The sequence below is a fragment of the Gambusia affinis genome, linkage group LG09 (assembly GCF_019740435.1).
Source record: "Gambusia affinis linkage group LG09, SWU_Gaff_1.0, whole genome shotgun sequence".
Lineage (NCBI taxonomy): Eukaryota > Metazoa > Chordata > Actinopteri > Cyprinodontiformes > Poeciliidae > Gambusia > Gambusia affinis.
This window is the reverse complement of record NC_057876.1, coordinates 25,352,913-25,374,257: the sequence shown is the minus strand read 5'-3', so window position 1 is coordinate 25,374,257 and position 21,345 is coordinate 25,352,913. Positions and strand designations below refer to the sequence as shown.

The following is a 21,345-nucleotide window of genomic DNA, read 5'->3' as shown; positions in this document are numbered from 1 at the left end:
TTTCCAGTAATAATCTGATAGTTGCACTAGTACTTTGTAAAAAAATCAATTTTAAATTTATTGACTCAAAGCAAGCTCCTATATTTTGCTGAAAAATTACCTATAAGCTAGTTTTGTCTTATTTTAAGTGTACTAAGACATTTGCATAAGACACAAGCTCAAAATGCTTGGTAAGATTTTGTTTTTGTGTAAACCTCTTTTTCTGTAGATTTCTCTTGCTGTGGCTGAAATGTGGTCATTATTTTCAGCTTGATGAGTATTTTTTTGACATTGATATTTTGTTCCATCAGGAGACTTGAGATAAGTAGCTTCATAACAACTCTGCTTTCAGGTTGAAAATCTGACCACAGCTTCTCGGATGAAAGCAGCAGCCTTGACTGAAACCTCGGTGGGCGTTCGGCGGTGTCTCTTTGATCCGCAGGCTCTCAGCTGAACCTTGTGCTGTTTATCAAACAGAGTCAGCGCTCTGTCGCGTTCAGATACACATCAGCACCACTAAGCATCTCCCAATAAATTCCCATATGCCAGGTGAAGATACCCAAATCTGCAGGGACTATTTTTTTGTGCTCTTCCAAGAGGTGCTTGGATTTATGAGACCTCAAAAAAAAAAAATGGGGTGATAAAGTTTAATGGACCTACAGCAGCTCAGTTTGCAGCATAGATAAATGACAGGCCTGTTTGTTTATTTCTCATGGGTTCCTCTGTGTGTGCATGTTGATAAATTCACAGCAGAACTCAAGGAAACTCACTCATATTCTTCTATGAGTTTACTCATGATTGAATAGCGACAGCCTCGGATAGAGATGTAATGCCAAGATAACATACGGAAGAGGGCGGCCAGTTTGGACTCTCCTCAAGAGGGTGCAGTGAAGGTCAGCTGTTACTTTTCGTCGTCGCCAGAGAGCGACACATTGTTCTCACTGGGCAGCGAAAACACAGCATGCCGGACTGGTTAGCCAAGTGGAAAATGATTAGTGATAATCTAAGATCAGATCACGTCACAGTGGTTATTTTGGGCAACAGAAGTTCCTTTACATAATCAGCAACAATATTTGCATGAAATTCGCAGCATTAGAAAAGCTAAAATACAGAAGTGAACTTAGATTTATAAAATCACCTAATAAGATTAAAAAGTATTAAGAAAGAAAAAAATTTTTACAGGCACAGGTTTATCTATATTCATATTAGATTGTAGCTGTACATTGTTTATTGATATTTGATAATTCAAGACAAAAGATTTGCTTTCAGCACACTTCAAAAACACTAAAGCTCTTACCAAGTATTTCTAATCTAGTTTCTGGTGCAAATATCTTAGTACATTTGAAATAAGACAAAACTAACTTGCAAGAAACTTTTCAGCAAGATACAGGAGCTTGTTTTAAGTAAATAATTTCTTAATATGGATGAAAAAGTTTTTGTTCCAATGACAGAATATTTAACTTATAACATGGAAAAAATGTCTTAGATCTGCCGATGCAACAAGTAGGTTTTCATCAATATTCAAGGAATTGTTGAATTAAAACAAGCTCTTAGTTAGTTAGTTGTTAATTATCTCAGTCTTATTTCAAGTGGACTAAAACATTTGAACCAGAAACCAGATAATAAAAAGAAAAATCTCTGGTAAAATTTTGTTTTTGCAGTGTATAGCTTATTTTTTATTCATTTATATCTTTTTTTTAGTTCAGGGCTGGGTGTACATTTAATAAAATTTGTGCCTAAAAGACAACTTTTTGCAAAAGTCTCACATAAAGTGTTTTCTATAGTTAAAAATAATCTGTCACCTAATTATTATACTGTTCTTAAATGATCTTATACGATTGATTTAGGTTGTCCTTTTGTAGTTTACTTTGTGCTGTTTAAGAAAATTATCTTTGATAATGCATTTTGTGAGTTGGAGGATTCTCATTCTCAATTAATCAACTGCCTTTAAATTCTTTCATTTTAATTTAAAGAAACAAAAATACATTTATTAAATTGCTTTTGGTCAGAGACACATTTGCTTGGTTAACTGCATTTATTTATTTATTTATTTATTTATTTATTTATTTATTTATTTATTTATTTATTTATTTATTTATTTATTTATTTATTTATTTATTTATTTAATGCCTTTTGGATTGGGTTAACAGTAAATTCTTTGCACAGGGATATGCACAGTATCTGTGTGATGCTCATAAAGACACATCTCCCAAACAAAAATGAATCCAAACTAATATCTAAGCGTAACTTAATATACTCTTGTTCTGTAAACACTGTTTAGTGAACAAGAGCCTTTTGGAAATAGTTCAACAGATTACCACTTGTGTTTTAGATCTTTGTGTTCTCATTGAGCTCTGATTTCATGGCAGATGTGCTCCATTTTCTCTCTCCTCAATTCTTCTGACCCAAGCTAAATATTGCCGTTTGATGTTAAATCGGTAATAAATGGACCGTGGAAGTCGGCACAGAGATATTGCATAATGTAGGTGAAAACATTCAGGCCACACAGATGACTCATTTCCTCTGATCGCAGTTACTGCAGAGGTGGAGAGGGAGCCCATCTGGGGGGTGTATTTGTGTCACTAATGTGCTGCTCTCTGAGTCTCTGTACACATACGTGTTTTAGACTAATTTGTGTTTTCAGTTTTAGTTTATGTATGCATCAGTGCTCATCAGAAGTTTACATACCGTCATCATAGGTCTACATTTCCTGGTAATTTCATGGTTTCAATGATGCATGCAATCATTTTACAAGGTGGAATAATTTATAGCACACAACTTCCATGAATTTGGTGAACAAGTTTGAATTATTTTGCTTTTTCTAAAATTGAAACTGGGTCAAAGTTCACACACACACACACACATTTTGTTATGATAGGCATGATTTCAACTGTTCAGGTTCCTAACACAAACTCAACTTATAAACCAAGTCAATGAATTTTAAGTAGGTTTGAGGTTGGTTGCATCATGATCCTTTGGGAATCTCATCAGGACACATCACTGAATCCTTTGATTCCTTCTGCCCTCTGTTCAGAACGCAGTGACTGCCAGCTCAGGTGGGTTTGCCAAGTAAACAGCTGCTGACCTCTGCATAAAGTCCTGCATGCTGCTGGGCTGCCTGACAGAATGTCTCCCTGCTTTTCATCTACATGCAAAGTCAGAGCTTTCTGAAAATGTTCAAATGCAAACCACATGCTGTGTTAATAGTAGAAGGCTGATGTATCCATATGCATGCTACATTTACAATATTTTTCAATGCAAGACTGCTTCACTCAGCTATTGCTGTCTTTGCAAAATGATTCATATCCCTAAAACCTTTTCATATGTTTAAACTTACAGCTTCAAAATGTATTTTATCAGAATATCTCTTTGTAATACATCAGTATGAAGATAAAGGAATCATGTACATATTCATAAAGTTTTGGTGAATATTTGTAGAACTACCTTTTACTACAAGAACAGCAGCAACTTTTAGGGGTACGAGAATGGTACCGAATAAAAAAGACAACAGGTGTTTAAATCAGATGTGTTAAAGCTGAGATGTATAAAAACAGTGTTCTTTACAGATGATGTGAAAAAAGACAACACTAAAAAGTTTAAAATATTCATGCCATTAGGATGTTTCTTCTCTGAACTTTCACTCTGAAGGGATCATGATTTGCAGTGGCCAAACATCAGATAAGGATGCAACATTAAATTCAGCATCATCTTTTATTTGTCTGGGATGGTGACTCATGTCACCTGAAAGCAAATGGCTCCACAACCATGACATCCATTAGCTTCTCTTGGGTCACTAATAATGGGGGATGCATGCTTGCTTTTTTAATCTCATTAATTATCCAAGGTTTTGTGAGAAGCGCTAATGGTCTGCGAGGGCCACTCCAGCATTGATTTACTTCTGAACTTCAAATACTGCATAATAAATATCTTTTTTAAAATACAATCTAATCTTTTTTATGTAGAACACTATAATAGCTTGAGGAAAAGCAGCCACACACTAAATTAAAGTAATATTTGTGCACTGAGTCAGTGTTTTTTAAGCAAAACTCTTTGTTATCATGTAATTTTGGAGTTAACATTCTAGATACACCATCTTTCTTGTTCTTTTGTGCTCAAATCTCAGCTATTATCTGAAAAATGAGATTGCTTTAACACAATAATTTTTTAACATGGACACTGTTCTCTCTAATCCCACCCACCCAGCTGCCCGGAGCAGCCTGGCAGCATGCCATCTGGTATTGTTAGATTCCTGATATTGATCTCTCTAAAGCCAGCCAGCAAACTACAAGACTACAAAACTACAATACCATCCATCAAAAAAATTAACTGAACGAACAAAGACATTTGAATTAATGCAAAAAAATCATGCTCTAACGATTCCAGCTTTAAAAAATTTACTTCAAACTCTGCCAGGGAGCGTATTTACTCAAAAGAAACCCATCTAAGGAAAAAAATCCAGGTGACATTTGAATTATGGTGATTCACATAACAGAGCTGCACATGCAACTCCCTATCAAAATGGGCTCTAATATGCTCTCTGGCCATCCTCCTCACAGCAGCGTGTGGTTAAGGCATCATGCAGCCAGAGTGTAAACCATTAACCACTTTGTAGGTCAAATGCTGAATCATAGTAAGCCTCAGTGACTGTCATGCAGAAAGAGTCTCTTGACAATGCAGGTGTTTCCAAATCCCAAACTCCGTCCCGGCAGCAGATTAAGAGAAGTAATTAGCACAATGAAGTAAAAAAATCAAGGTGCATGCAGGTTTAACTTCAGAGAGACTTATTTGTCTGCAGGGATGAGAGGGTGATTTGTTCTCTTGACAAAAGTGCTATAAAAATGTGATTTATTATTATTATTATTCACTTGTTGCTTGTGGGTTTATATACGTTTGCATATGTTAATTTGTCATGCTGACAGCAAACTCAGAGGGAAAATATTCCACTTTAAGAACATTTTATTTAATTTTTTATCAGTTCTTATTTTACCAGTTCACACAACATATTTTTATTTTTTTAAGTTCTTAGGCTATTTTTAACTGCAGTTGAGACAAAAATGGAAGTTTAAAAACATCCAAAATGTTTCATAATTGGTTCTCTTTTGAGTGGTGCTGATTGCACTTTTATTTACTTATTTACTCATTCACTTGTTTAGTTTCAATATCCAATATCCAAAAATAAAGAAATTGGCCCATCAATCACTAATACACTCTGGTTATGATGTGATGATGTTAAAACCAAGACATATTAGAGTCATAATTAATACAAAATAAACACACAAAAAAAACATGTTTTTGCTCTTTGCATACAGTTTTGCTTGGGGCTGTCCTCTATGCATCCACTAAATCCATATTTTTGTGTTCATGCAAAAACTAAAAAGCGGTTTTGCCTTTTTTTAGTTTAATTCCAACCCATTGCCAGCCTTTGTGCTGAACACATTCAAAGAGTTGTGGACTTCTGGAAGTTGCTTTATTGCCACAAAAGTTAAACTTTGTTGTGGCTTTTCTGGTCCGCCGACCTTCGACTTTTTTTCTCTTACAGCTTCTTGTGTTTAAACTTTAGATCAGCTTCACTAGACTTGCCCATCAATCACACAAGAAAACCTGGTTGATGCTAAAAAGCACAGGAACATTTAACATTTTATGAAATCAGTCTGCTCACTGATGGAAACCACTGAACTACAAAAGCAAGTTGTCAGTCAAAGAGAGAGCGTTTGGGCTTTTGCTTTGTCCAGAGCAGGTGTGTGTCCCACCTTATTTTGCACATTCCTTTCAAGTCAGTTCAAAAACGCTTCTGCACAGTGAATACCTCAGGGACATTTGGTGAAAAGATTTGATCGACAGGCACCTCTGCCACATGGGGATTACCTCGGCAGCAGTTGGACTGTTTGCCTGCGGCATGCTGTTGAAGGGCAAAAAACCCCCACAGACAGGAAAATGTCAATTTATTGTCATTATAAGATTTAGCTTTACAGCACAAAAAGAGTGTAGAGGTTGATTCAGAAATTGGTGTTGAAAATAACTTGACAAAACTTGTGAATTTCAACAAGATTTCAAGCAACTACTGACATTTTTTAATAAGTCTATTTTGTGTTTTACTTGCCTAAACCTTCTCTTTTAATATAGTAGATCTGTTCCATACTGCATCCCCAAATGTTTTTAAAAATTTCCAAAGTACATAACTCATTTTAAAAGGGTGTATATAGTAGTTTCACGCTTCATTTTCAACTGTAATCTGAAGTGCGAAATTTATAATTTAACCAAAAGTTGAGATGCTGTTACGACTGCAAGACAAACAACTAATGAATAACATAAACTTAAATCAAAATTAGTGATATCTAAGATTCTTTATCTAATTTCAGTTTATGCAAAGAAGATTTATAAAGTATTTTATTCAATAATGAAGGAAGAGGCAATAAAAATTATTTTCTTAGAAACAGCAGCTAACAATCCAGAGACCTGCAGAATGATTTGCATCAAATATGCAAATGAAAACATCACTTTTCTTCACATTATTTAAGTCATTACAGAGAGTGTTTTATTATACATGTGTGAAAACACAACAAAGGGTATTTTCATTGCTATTTTTGGGGATTTTGTCAAACATAAATTGAAATAACCCACAAAATTACAAAACTATTTAAATTCAGTCAGGAAACATTTAGTCTAGCTGTGAAAAAAAAGATTTTGAGTTTGTTGAAAATGTCACTGTAGTCTTGCCTTGTTCATGTGAAGTCAGCGAGCTGAGTGTATTACTGCAAAAAATACCTTTATTGTTGAGACTTGAGTCTTGTTTCATTATAAAAGCTGTGTCTGTGGACCGTAACTTAAGTTTTCCAAAATCCTCCGGGTCGGTCCCTGTCATTTGCTACCTGATCACCACACAGATGACACCATGAGTGTGACTTGAAGACCTTCAGGGCTGAGTTACTGGACTGTGGTGGCAAGTAAAAACATCAGCCTCAGCTGTCTTCAAAGAGTCATTTGAACCGCTTTGAACTTCTCTCTTCTGTAGCTTTTAAAGAAAAAGTAAGTAATGGAGTTAAAATATGTTGTTTAAAATATGATTGGAGTGTCATAGACAATCACACAATATATGTTGAAACATTTCAAACATCGACAGGTAAAGGGAGAAACCTCCTCAACTCCTTTTGACAAATTACAAGAAAAACCTGAAAGTTGACATTTTGCCGCTACCTTAAACATTTTTGCCAGAAAGTACTTATAAAGAGCTTTAATATTTTATTATTTGATATTTTATTATATACTTTTATTTCCCCTAAGAGACAATAAAGTATATTCTATTGCATCTTTTCTGTTGTCTGATGTTTGGTTTCCAAAAGTTTTGTTATGTGGGCCAAAATTGTTGAGTCAAAAGTAGTCATGGGCTAAATAGTTAAACAAGTTAATGAAATACATTAAATTAATATCACTTTACAATTTAACAAAGTAAATAAAAGCTGATTGGGTGCAGCAAATCAGCTTCAGCCAAGCAAAATCAGCAAAGTTAATTTTTCAGTAAAAGTCACATGGTTCTACTTATAAAAGCTTGGTTTTAAAAAGATTAATATATTGTGTTGTAATTTCAGTTATAAGTAAAAATTTCACCCTGATTAGAAATAAAATGTTTAATAAACAAAGTTCCATCATTTGTTTAAGATGCAAACAAATGATACAAATTTATGGGGCCACCAATGACCTTTGGACACTTCTGCCATAAAGCCTCAGAGCTCTACAAATACCAACCCAAATCTGAGGGTATCCATGGAAACCAACTCAAACACACAGACATACACACCACAGTGATGTATCATTCGAACCAGTTTTTGCTAATGTTGCCATTCTATGTCTGTAATGGTTTCAGTGAGATTGAGGCTTCTGGTCGTAATGTTATAGTTGGCTGATGCTGCATAACAGATGGAGTTTATCTTCTCACTGAAAACTGAAACATTTCAACAGCTTTTCTCCTAACCCTGTCTCACATCCTCGTGTTTCGTTCATAAAAATACTGCAGAGGGGAAATTTATTTCCCATGTTAGATTTTTCAGTTCTGATGAGATACAGTTACTAAATTAAAACAATGCTTTATTCCTCTTTTTTTAAATGGTTTTTAATGCAACATTTTTAGTTAGTTGAAGCTGAATGAAATGTTCTGTTAATTAGTTTGTTAATACCAAAAATAGAACATCAAAAGTGAAGCAAAAATAAATATATTTTGCAGTTGGTTATAGTTCTTAGTGAAAATCATCACATCCTTTGAACTTTTATTTATCATAGCACAAAAGTTTTACATAAATTGTATTTTTATGTAAACTGCATAAAGAAAAGCTTCAAAAGAACGCAAAATGACATACAGTTTTTGTTTTCTTACAATTAAAAATCTAAAAGGCATGACGATGCAAACATGCATCTTCTGTTCGCTGCAGACTGAAATTGTTGTTCTTTCTACTTTGTAAAGCAGCTCAAGCTCAGTCTGTATGAAAAACATGCAAAAAGCCATTTTCAAGTCTTGCCATAGGCTGGATTTAGGTGTAGACTTTGACTAGACCAATTAAACAATCTAATAGTAGCTCTGACTGAAGGTTTTAAGGTTGTTGTTCTGAACCTCCACCCCAGTCTCAAGTGTTTTTATATTAACTTAATTAAAATAACTTAGTAGATATTAAAGAAAATGTATGCAGTAATCTCATCTGACTTCATAGCTTCTGTCTTTTATCAAATTTAATTTGTCTTTTTCATATTGTGAGTCCTTAAAACTGTAATAAAATGGAAAATGATGGATCACTTCAATGCCAGAACACTTCCCTGCAAATTCTGGCAAGTCATCAGTGTTTTAATACTGAAATGTGTCCTTTTCTAGTCAAATTCAGGCGTGATGGACCATCAGAGGGAAACGTTGAGAGCAAAAGTGTGACTCAGTTCATCCAATTTATCAGAATCCCAAATTGATTAAAACACTTAGTCTGCAATATCAGTACTCCCAAAGGAATGAGGGGAGAAAGAGTTGGCTCTTTAGCATCCACTCCATTTTTTTTTATTTTTTTTTACCAATTATTTTATTAAAAGTCTAATTAAGATCATTACTTTTGTTGTATTGGAAGATTTGAAGGCTTTTAAGGTTTATATCAAGCTTTGCACCATCAAACCACTGTACATATTTAAATTAGATAAAAAATGAGCCTGGTCTTCTATTCATAGATCAAGTCTAAATCTTATTAGAAAATCATGAAGCTTCAGATCTGATTGACTTATTATAAAAATGAGGAATATGAATCTTATGAATGTTGGCACAATCTGAAAGTAGCTTATAAAAATGTGAATAATTTAGTGTCTTTATCCAACCCATTCTGCTTTGCGTTAAAGAGACAAGAACCAAATGACTACTGATGTTTTCTGTCTGAGGGGAAGTTGAAGAGGACGCAGTGATGTATTCATCTGTTAAAAAATATTACTCTCATAAAGAATTGTAACCAGTTTAGATGAAAGTTGTGCAAAGGATTTGTGTAATTTGGCAATTTGTTTATAAGGATAAAAAAGAATTAGTTTTATATTTTATGTTTTTGGGTAATAGTCAAAAAAGTAAAAAGACATTTTACTTTTTGAATACAATCTTAAACAAGAGAGAAAATGGTCTTCAAAGTGAGAGGTGGAGCTGAAGATTAATTTTTTCTCTTCCTGTTCTGTTCTCAATTGTTTCTGTGACTGAATGCAGTATGGGATTGTAAGAATGTTTTAAATAAAGTCACAGTTTTTTCATGAGCTTCATTATAATTTTTAAATCTTAAACATATATTTTTTATTTAGTCTGAAATCTTTTTGCCCACAGAGGCAAATGTTTCTCTTTTTATTTATGTAATACTATGTTCTTCCACTGGAGGCACTGTGGTGACACATCTGGACTCATCTTAAAGTTGACACATTAACTTGATGCCCCATGTTTTAAATACAATCATTATTTTAAAATTTAGGTCACGTGACTTAAAGATTAACAATCTCAGCTAAAAACTGAAGTCACAAACAAGAAAAACATAAAAATATGATGGATCAGATTTCCTAAGTCACTTAGCTGAAAATATATTGCATGTCAGAAAACAGATTTATCACAATCAGACTTTCTAAAGGTTGTAGCAGATCAGCCAAACTCTCAAGAGATCAACATATCATACAAAGATGGTTAAGATGTGAAAACTATGATGTGCCATAGTTGGAGCCAACATGAGCTTAATCTGTTCCTCCAGAATAAATGAGAAGAAATCAGAGAGCTTGGCATCACTGCACCTCAGTTTATCAGAATTACATTGCTTTCTCTTCTTTGGCTCACTTATTCAAAATGGCTCAAAGTGGGATGATATTCTCCGTGAAATATTATGATTTTCTTTCAACTCAGTTGCAAGCCAGTTAAGTGTGAAGAAACCAATCAGAATTGCTCACTGTCTACTCAGTCATGTGCAAAAGTTTAATATGAAATCCAGCAGGAGTCGTCTGTTAGGCTGAAATTACAGTTTGTTTTTATGTAAACTTCTGGTTAAACAGTAAAAGCTCATAAGATTTGCCACATGTTGCTGGTCTACTTGCAACATGTGCAGATAGCAGCAGAAAAACCTTTGCATAAATTCTGCTCCAAAAAACATATTCTGAAGACATAACTGGTTGGGATTTGAGTTAAGTCTTGATTTTATATTGATTTGCCGGAGTGCAGGTGAGCAAACAGCCAAAGAACAATGAACTGAAGCAATAAACAAACAAATTATGACTTTCTGAACTCAGAATCTTCAGAATAAAGTCAGAATTCTTTTTGTTTTCAGTTCTGTTTTACTCTTTACATATCGTAAATGTATTTAAAAAATTGGAAGAGTAGCTCAAGATTTTGATGGATAAAAAAGCTGTATATTCTGGTAATGAGGAAGTAAACAACCCCATTCACCAGGGCTGCTAGAAAGGTCAAACAAGAGTTGTGTCTCTCCATATAGCCACGTATCCTCCAGGGTTCTTCAGCTAATCCTAATTAATCCTTGAGGATAATAATGTGCTATCTCCTAAGTGACCACACAACCACAGCACAGGGAGTTCTGCTCTGCTTTTTCACGGTTACACTATCAATATTAGTCATGGCACTTCACAATTAATGCATGGATCTAACATCACACTGTCTCTTGTTATTACACACAAACATGACCCATTACACCCACAGCGCTTTAACAAATGTGTATTTGTGTGACTAATTGTGCCAGCAGCTACTGAAACTGCTACCAGGCCTTTTATGTTCGACAGGCTCCATTTTGTCACCAAATGAGCTCGTGAATCCCTTCGCAGAAGCCACCGGGCTTGTTCATAAACAGACATTACAACAAAATTAAACATGCAAAAACTTTTCATCAGAAGAGACGGTTTTGCTGTTGAGCAGCAAATCTTGTCGTAAAGTCCTCCAGTGTGATTATTTTCCTGCAGAATGGACGGTTTTAAAATTAGAAGTCATTCTTTTTATTAATGACCTGAGACATTTTGGATGGAAGCAATTAGTTGTAAATATTGCAAATATGTTGTGGGTCTAGTTTAGTTTCAAAATCAAATTTATTGAAGTTGGTTTAGAGCTCATGCCTGAAAAGCTGTTAGTATAAACTAATGAATTCAATTTTTTCTGAAGATACAACAACGAGCCCTGCACTGCAGAGCCGATAGGAGATGGATATGGATTGATTTCTGTGACCTTTACAGGCACCTACACCACTTAAAGTTTAATATCTGTTTCTGTTGATTGCATGGTTATTGCTGGAGTACAAATCAATGCTAAATACATGCTGGGCCAGCAAGATATTGGATGGTCTACATGTTTTCCATTCACAGGAAATCCATCAGAGGAAAGTAATGGATTCTGGGGTATAGATAATATTTGTTGTTTCTAAAAGAGACATCAAAATCCCAATTCAGGCCAAACATTCACCACCACAGTTAAACAAACATTCGACTCTAGTGGATCACACCTCTGTGCTTTCTAAGCAGTTGGGTCAAAATTGTAATCTAAACAAAAGGTCACTTGGGCCCCAGTTTTTATGATTTCTGTTCAGTTACACAGTAAATCACAATGAATTTATTTGTCTTTCAATTAACTGTAAATTATTCACTATGATATTAGTTTTAAATTTTCCTAGCTTATGAGCTCAGAAGATACATTAAGGTGAAAATGATCAAAGCACACAAGTCATTACATCTTAACTCAAGCAACACTTGTTTTTTCCTATTTTTTTCAGTAATTCCCTAATATGAATAAATACTAATCATAACCAAAGTAATCTGCCAGTGGAACAAAACATTTTCCCCATATTATAAGTGTGAAACTAGTACTTTTCCAACAATACTAATAAATTATTGATTTAAAACAAGCTCATATTTCTTGCTGAAAAGTTACTTGTCAGCTAGTTTTGTCTTATTTCAAGTGTACTAAGATATATGTACTACAAACTAGACAAACATACTTGGTAATGTTTTGTGTTTTTGCAGTGTATGGTTCTCCATCTTTGCTCCATTTGGTTCTTTGTTTTTTTGGTCACAGATGCAAACTCAGAAGCTTTATTTCCTGCTTCTTCAGACTGCAATCACAATTGCTTGAAATAAAACATTCTAGGCTTTAAAGACTGTAAATATGTCTAAAAAAGTCTGGATCCTTGTAGTACAATCCATAAAATGTTAAATGCAGCCCCAATAAACAGTTTTTTTGTTCACATATAAAGAAAGTGTGTATGTTCACATCTTTCCTAACTTGGATATTGGATATTTTCTACAGTAAATAGTGTTTTGTATTTCCCAGAGTGAAGTGTCTTTCCTTCAGGGATTGTTTATATGTTTGCCCAGTGGTTGTGTGTACATGGCTCAGCTGCAGGCTGCTATATCTGCACTGTTGTGATGCTTTTCAGCTGGGCAGGAGGTCTGTCGCATCCTACTGATTGTGATTCCCAGCGTGTGTCTGTGTGTTTGGGTTTGTTTATCTGTATGTCAGAAAGTTTGAAATTTTATGCCTTTGTACTGTGAGTTTGTGTGTGTGTGTGTGTGTGTGTAGCCTGCCAGAGATATGTGCTTTGCTGTATTTGTGTTTGCATCACTCAAACAACACACACACACCCTAACAATTAATCATCTAATGCCAGGTAAACTCAACTACTAAGGTCCATGCAGTCCCTCATCCTGTCACACAGCTCTCTTTCCAACTCTCCATCCTTCTCTTGTCACACACAAGCAGACACCAAATCACAACCGCACGCACAACTGCATCCTCCCCTGTGGCTGCCTGATTGAGGTCTTCTCGCCTCAACCTTTAAATTTACTGTAATAGTAGAACGAGCAAGGTAGGGAAGAAAGGGAATGAAAGCTAAACTGAAGGATAGAAAAACAAAGGGGAAGAGAGGGAGAATGATGAAGTGAAAGAAGACAGAGTTAAGGAAGTGTGGTAAGAGGGAAGGAGGAAGAGTGACAGAGGTGGCAACCCAGGGGAGAGGAAAGGTGAGGAAAAAAACGGCAGAGAGTTTGGTGGAAAGAGTGTTAGAAAAGGAGAAACTCAAAGAAAATATCTCCCATTAAAATGCGATTACAGCCTCTGCTGGTCCAGACTTTACAACCTCAGCATTCAACCGCTGATGATATAACACCCATTTTAAAGATCAATTTGTCACTTTTCATCTCCTCCTACACCTCATTTTCCTCCGTCCTCCACTACAGGGAAGACAGGACTGGATGGTGGCTCACTATTTACCATCATTTTGGATGAAGTCATTTGTTGTAAATCTAATGCGCGACCATTTCTTTCTCATTCTCTGAAGTCCTCAAACAAACACAGACATACTCTGCATCGATAAATAATCCTTTCTAAGTTTGTAGTCATGGAGGCAATTCCCCTAAATGTCACTGATGAGCTACGATCAAAGTCCAGGAAGTCCTAAACCAATTTACGAAAGGCTCTATATCAGTTTTCTTCTGCCCTAAAGCCGTAGTTGCTCAAGATAATAATCTAATTTTTCTACTTTTGGGGTCGCATCAGTTGTACTTTTTCACAGTTTTTTTCATACAAAGCCAAAACGTTACATTACAAAGCATTACATTTCTAAAGTGGAAGCAAAATGATGACTTTTACAGCTAGTATAGTGTGAAATTGTATTGATTCCTCCTTAATCAATAATTATTGAAGCTTCTCTACAATGCTGCTGCATGTTTTTGGTGAGATGCCTCAGCTATAAATAGATTTACAACATTAAATAGAATTTTTTTACATTTTTATTCAATGCTTTTTTTTAACTCCTGGCACATAAAAGGTTTTCAAGCAAACCAGAGCTTAAGTGGGAACAATATCTGGGTGGATCAGGACTGCAAAGTGTTTGAATTTGAGGCAGTGGATCTCTGCAAAGTTGTTCCTATGAAAACAACATTTCTAATGATTGTTTTTATTCTGACAAAAACTGGAGCAGAAATAATTGACTTACTCATAGTGAAACAAGATTTGCTCGTTTGAAACAGGTGCAAACCGGTAATGTTTAAGTGCTTGAGATGTTTATCGAGATCAGATTGTACCCAGGTTTTACCGAGGAAAAGATTCATTAAACCTGACAAGGAACTACATTAATCATGGGTCTGTGAGTTTTTAATAATGAGATTACTTTCTCCTGTGACAGCTGGACCAGACTGACTACTTCAATGACTTTGACTGGCAGGAATTATCCCTGATAGTTACACCGCTGTCCTTTCACTGCACCTTCCTTATCAAGATGCAATCATTAAGAGCAACTCCTAACACGAGCGATGCAGCCAATAAGGTCTTCTCATTTTTAGTCATGCATCTGCAGTTATTTCACATTAACATAGTTGTGATTTTTATTTAGGTGCAGCAAACTGTGTAAACTTATGACACCGTGTTACGACAATACTGATTAACAAAAAAAAGTCACAAAATTACAAGAATAAAGTTGCAATAATTCAAGAAAAAAGTAATAAAAATGTGATATTAGTCATAATATTATGAAAATACAGTTGCAATATTATGATTTTTTTCATATTATGACTTTTTTCTAGCAACATGACTTTATTCTCATATAACTTTATTAATTTTCTAACTTTATTCCTGTAAATTTGTGATTTTTTTTTACATTTTTGTGTGGCCCTAATGCTCCATGGTAGTAAGCTCTGTTAATTTGTTGTAAAGGAAAAAACATCACAGTAAAATTAGACTGATGTTATAATTTAATTCTTGTAACACTGACTTTTTTCTTGTAATATGATTTTATTTTCATACAACTTTATTCTAGTAATTTTATGACTATAATAAAATGTTATTATTATTATTATTATTATTATTATTATTATTATTATTATTATTATTATTATTATTATTATTATTATTATTATAGTATGGCCCGATCACTCTACTGTAGTAAAACTAAATTCACAGTAAAATTAGGGTCCAAGTATCTTTAAAGTGTTTTGCAGGATGTAAATCCTCAAGAACAGAAACACCACCATTCTTTAACATAGCCAGACTCATATTATAGACATAGCCTTTAACATAATAGGTACTGAACCAATGCATTAGAAGATACATTCACCTTGATTGCAGCACCAAATTGAAAAAGATGTGATTTTCATGGTAAATAGTTAACTTACTCTAACTAACAAAGTTTGTGCAAAATATGCAGCGTAAACAGCCCAAAAACATCTGGTCTACAAAGGTGAAGGGGTCATGGCAACAGATGAGTGCTTCTTTGATGCGTACTGAGTCGACCTTTCTCATCATCACTGAATGAAAAATGCAGAAAAAAAATTTAGATGTCTAAATTGGAGCAGATGGAGTGTGAGTATCTCCTCGCCGTGCACAGAGAGAAAGAATTTAGATGATAGCCCACAGCTAATCCACTACACACCGAAAACTCATTACTGCTTAAGAAGGTAGCATAAAAACTTGCTTCCCAGGTTGGAAAGAATTATCGTTCTGAAGGTGAAGACCTCGACAAAAGCTGCATGATTTTCCCCACGTGTGAAATTTCTTTTGTGCACAAGTCAGCGACTTTGACTCGTCTTTAATGATGGAAATCTGGCTGGTGGGGGGCACCTGCTGCTGCTGGGAAACCCACTAAGGAACCAACAAGCAGTTAAACAACATGATGCATGCCAAGCAAAGACAGCAGCAACTTCAACTTAGCTGAATTGAGCTTCAGCTCCTTTCACTGTAGCCGGTGACAACATTTTTTTTTTATAATTATCTGCGAGTCACTAACACAAACCTGTCAACAACAGCTGTGTAAACCCTTGGAGATAAGCAAGAGAATAGCATACCATTCACTAATGGAAAACAGGAAGGAAAACCTTAACATTCAGGAGATATTTCAGTAAAAAAGGCTTTTCAAATTGTCATGTAATTGTGAAAATTAGGTTGTTATATCTTTTTGAAAGCAAACAACAGGATAAAACTGCTATTTCTTTTCAATACCAGATTTATTTTAGCATCTTGTTGAAAGTATGGACATTACAAGTGCATGCAGTTTCTTTCTAATCCAGTATGATACACGACCAGCTTTTAAGCTCTAAAGGAAGTGAATTTTTTTGTGATTTAATACATATCTGCAGAGAAGAAGTCTGAGGAGCTTCTTAGCTGTTCCAGAGCCCAGTGGGAAACTCCGTCAAATGCCCCTGTGTATAAGCCATATCAAACTGTGGTTTCAAAAAACAGCTGCTTTACCCTTTCTGAATTTTTCATGACAAGAAAAATTTCAAGTTATTTGAGCTATTTTTGAGTAATAACAGAAAAGGGCTTCAGTTTGGAATATGGTGCAGTTGCAGTGCCTTGCAAAAGTATTCTAGGACATTCATTGTTTTTCCAATTTTTCACAAACTGTATCCCATTTCATTGGGATTTTATGTGATGGATTAACCCAGTGCTTCTCAATTCCAGTCCTCAGGCCCCCCTGCTCTGCATGTTTTAGATGTGCCCCTATTTCAGAGCAGCTGATCCAAATGTTACCTGTTCTGCAGGCATCAAGTACTGCAGAAGCCTGTTAATCACTCATAGATTCAATCCAGGTGTGTAGCAGCAGGAGCAACTCTGGAGGAGATGTAAAGATCTAAAGCTCAGGTATGTGAACCTGTCGACATGCCTACATATAGCTGTGAACTCCACAAATCTGGGTTTTATGGGGAAGTAGCAAAAAGAAAGACAATGATGAAAGAAAACCATAAAAATCACTGAGTGCAGTTTGTTACATTACCACAAGCATGTCAAAGATTATTTTTTGTGAGATGAAACGAAAAGCTTTTGGTCTACAGAAAAGACACTACAGACACTACAGAAAAGGAAAAAAGCACATCATATTGTGCTTTTGTGCTTCATGGTAGTGGCAGTATAATGCTGTGGGGCTGCTTTACTTCAACAGGGACCGGGAAGATGGACACTGGGTCTAGAGGTGAAAATTAGCTACTTAGCTATATTCTCATGCATTCATATTGTCCCATTAAAAAGCAAAAAACAAACTTGAACTTGAACTAGGTCGTATCAATTGAGTGAAATACAGGCAATCCTGGTAGAGATGTTTTGCTTTCTGCAGAAATACAACTTGAACACAGAAAGAGCTACAATAGGATTTACATCCAAGAGCATTTTCATTAGAATGACTCAGTCAATGTCTTGACCTAAAGCCAATTAAGACTCTTGTGGACAGACTTGAAAATTGATCTTCACAGACACTCTTCATCCAATTTGACTGAACTTTAGTTATTTGTCACAGAAAAAAATGGATAAAATGTTCTAAATGCAAAAAGCTGGCAGGGGCATACCACAAAAACACTCACTGAAAAGTATCAACCCTGTCAGATTTATTACTTAAATCAACTTATGCATCATTTTCTGTTGTTCTGTCACAAAAGCTCAAACCACATTGACGTGTTTGGTATGAATATTTGTATTAGTAATATGCAACAAAAACAGGTTTCTACAGTCTTTTTTGCCTAAACTCCTGGTAAACAGCAAAGAAGATTGGCTTCTCAGAAGACAAGTGGGTTGCATTTTCTCCAAACAAACAGTCACCCTGCTGAGACTTTTGCTCCTTTGTGAAAACCACTTAAAGTCCGTTCACTTTCCACTGCGTCATCCGCATATTCACACAGGACAGGCGGCTTATATTCCTTCAAAATCCATTAATCTGTTATGAGAATCTCGCGTCCGGGGACTCGCTGCAGCACAAGCAATTAGGAACTCATTCACATTCCTGAATGCTGGAATGAAATTATTGAAGATTAGATTCTGTCTCGATTAACGCCCCCCGTCTCCTCCTCCTCCTTCAGAGGGAAAGTGTTCACTCAGCATAGAGGGACGAGAGTCACTGCGGCGTCCAGTCCAGACGCGCCACACAGCAGTAATGATGCGACTGTATAAAGCTGCTTCATGAAACACAGAATGGCCACAACGGATCGGCAAGCACAATGGAGAAAGCTCAGGGGCCTCAGGGGCCAAAAATGTCTTATGCATCAAGCAGAACTGGCAAAATAATATATATATATACAAAAACAACATATATGTATGAAATGAATGCCTTTTGAGAAGGTTGTAACTTACCTCCCAACGCTTGTTTCATAACGAAATTCATGATGATGGCTTTGGTTTCCTTGCCTTCCTTGTCCGATCGATGTTACATTCAATTGTTGCACAAAAGTAGAATCCTGTGTTTTCAGATCTAAAAGCAACAACAAAATAACAATTATGCTTATTATCAGTTGATGGAAACTTTTTTTCCTTTCAAAAATACATAATTGATATTTCTGACCTCGGATAGTGAAAAACAAAATTGTAACTGGGCTTTCGTGAGCGTTGGTTCGTTGCGCAAAATGAAGGACACAAAGGTCAATTATTCAACAACATCCTGAATCAGCTCTTATCGTGGCCTAATTGTTAATCTTATTTAAAATGTAGTTGAAGTTTCGTTCGGGTTATCACTCCCAATTAATCGAGTTTTAATGAGGCTCCACAGGACGGTTCGTTGTCACGCATGTGGACTAAACCACTCCTGTGTATTTATCAAGATCATGTGGTAAAACTTTCCATCTTCCATTGGAGGGACCCTGGACACAGCCATCCCACTCCGGGAAGAAAAGCTGCTCCTAAACCACGTTAATCAGGCAAAATATATATTTTTAAAAAATCCTACCTGGTGCATGCATTCATTCAGAAAATATCCTGCAAATTTGCTCACAAAATCAACATTGCAAGACACACAGATGGCGTAAAAGCACACATGCACTTCCTTGTACGATCAGAGTGGTTTCAGCACCAGCGCTACCCGGATAGCTCCACATGCAAAGCCGCCTATCAGCGCTGAAGCAGCCGGATCAAACATCGGTTTACCTCCGTCCGGCAGGTTACGGTCCACCTCAGCGAGCGGGGATCACAGAGCGGGGATCAGGCTGCAACACCAGCGAAGTTCTCCTGCAGCAGGCGGCAGCGGCGCGGGCTAATGACTGCTCGTCCCTCGCATCTCCGGCTCCAGGGGCTCAGGGAAAAAAAAAAAAAAGAAAAAAAGAAAAAAGGACGTCCTTGGTGCTTCCTCCTGCTCTCCGATTCGTCTGCACACACACTCACAAAAACACACGTAGGAAGAGAGAGAGGAGAGGAGGAGGAAGAAGTGAAGTGGAGTGGAGGGGGTGGTGGTTTGCAGCCGTTTACACCGTGATGGGACCGTATCACATGCAGAGAGAAGCGTCCCACCATCGTCCTCCTGACCGACACAGAGAGATCAATTATTCAGCCCGGAGGCAGGCTGCCTGCTTCATTTCTGCACCGAGAAGATGAAATCGGTTTATAGGCCACCTTTAAAATGCAGACTGTGGGAGAACATGTTGGCGTCTCTTGCTTTTTCAGTGCGTCTATTCGTTTCGCTCCCAGCTGGAGCTGCTAAAGAAAAAATACACAATGTTCCAGTTGGGTGTCTTTAATGTTGCAATGAAGAGATCTGCTGTGTTGGTGCTGTTTTATACCATTCGGTGTTAAATTCAGATTACATCCCATGGTGCCATACTCGGGCAAGACTGGAAAAAAGGAACCTTTTCAGATTCACCTAAAAGAGGCATTCAGGACTCCAACCCTCTGACACAAAAAGGAACAAGGAGGACTTGGATTTTAAACATTAACCACTAATAAAGAAGTCATCATTTAGGCCTCATTATTCAAACACCATTATATCTAGATAAGCCTCTGTACTTTGTACATGAGTATAGTCACAGCTAAAAACAAGCATGTAGGGATATAAGAAAAAATACTCTAAATAAGTCGGGTCTCTAATGTTTTCTGGAGAGGTGACCCCAGTCTTAGGTCAACCTTTTATAGGTCCTACATTAGAGCTAACCAAGGCCCAACAAGATGCATTTCTTCCATTCCTATTTTTAAATGCACACTTCATCGGCAAGGACACCATTATTATTGTTTCTTTCCAGTATGTGGCATACAACTTCAATTACTTTTCTGTAATTCACAGTCAGAATTATGTGTTATGAAATTTTATTGAAAAATCACATAACTATGTTACTTTTAAAATAAATCTGACTTTGTAATTTAAGGCCTTTAAATTGGCCCCCTATCACTTGAAAAAGACCCTCATCTTCCTGAAACTCCACCTTCAGGAAGTCATCACAATGACGCTCCTCTATTACTCCTTTAAAAAGATTTCAGCACTGAAAAGTAGCTCAGCAGATGTTGGCTAATTATTGTTGGCTAGTCTAAAGGAGCAAGTTTTGGGAGGGCTGCACTGGGAGTCAGAAGCTTGGAAAGTTAGAAAAAGCAGCTCTGAGGGGGAGGTGTGTCTCGATGGTGGCATTAAGTCCAACCAGATGGTTTGCACAGATGAGTGGTTGCTATGGAGATTAAATAATTTGTCCAACATGTAAGTGTTTGATGAGGGAGTATTGTAACATGGCATAAAGTTAAAAAAAATAGTCAGTTTTTCATAAGACTGCCCCTTTAAACATAAGGCTTCAAATATGAGACTGTGACAAAAATGAGAGACTTGCCAATTTTAAGGCAAATTTATGTTTTTGCTTCTATAAAATGAAATTAGCATAAGTTTTAAAAAAGAAAAAAAACAAACTGATTTAGCATTAGGCAGGACATCAAACCAAAACTAGCCAAAAGAAAACCAACAGAACGCCAAACAAATTCAAAGAAAGCAAAACCAGCTGAACATAACAAAACAACAAACCAGACAAAAATACTAGAACTGTTTTCTGGGTAAAGAACCAGCAGCCACTGGTGTGAGGAAAACAACCAGGTATAAATAGAATGGGAACACTGGCCCAGGTGCTCACAATCCCAAGACTCACCCAGTTCACCTGAGGAACAAAGACGAAGATTAT

General features: G+C 36.2%; 1 protein-coding gene across 1 annotated transcript in view; it reads right to left on the bottom strand.

The window, feature by feature from the left end:
* cplx2 (complexin 2) overlaps window positions 1-19,616 on the bottom strand; it is a 65,196-nt gene extending 45,580 nt beyond the window's left edge. Inside the window, exons 1-2 of the mRNA XM_044127116.1 lie at window positions 19,346-19,616; window positions 18,560-18,677 (exon numbers count right to left, since the gene is read on the bottom strand). Coding sequence (XP_043983051.1) covers window positions 18,560-18,590 — 31 coding nt within the window. The 5' untranslated portion in view covers window positions 18,591-18,677; window positions 19,346-19,616. The remainder of the gene's footprint in view (window positions 1-18,559; window positions 18,678-19,345) is intronic.
* Between the last annotated feature and the right edge of the window lie 1,729 nt (window positions 19,617-21,345).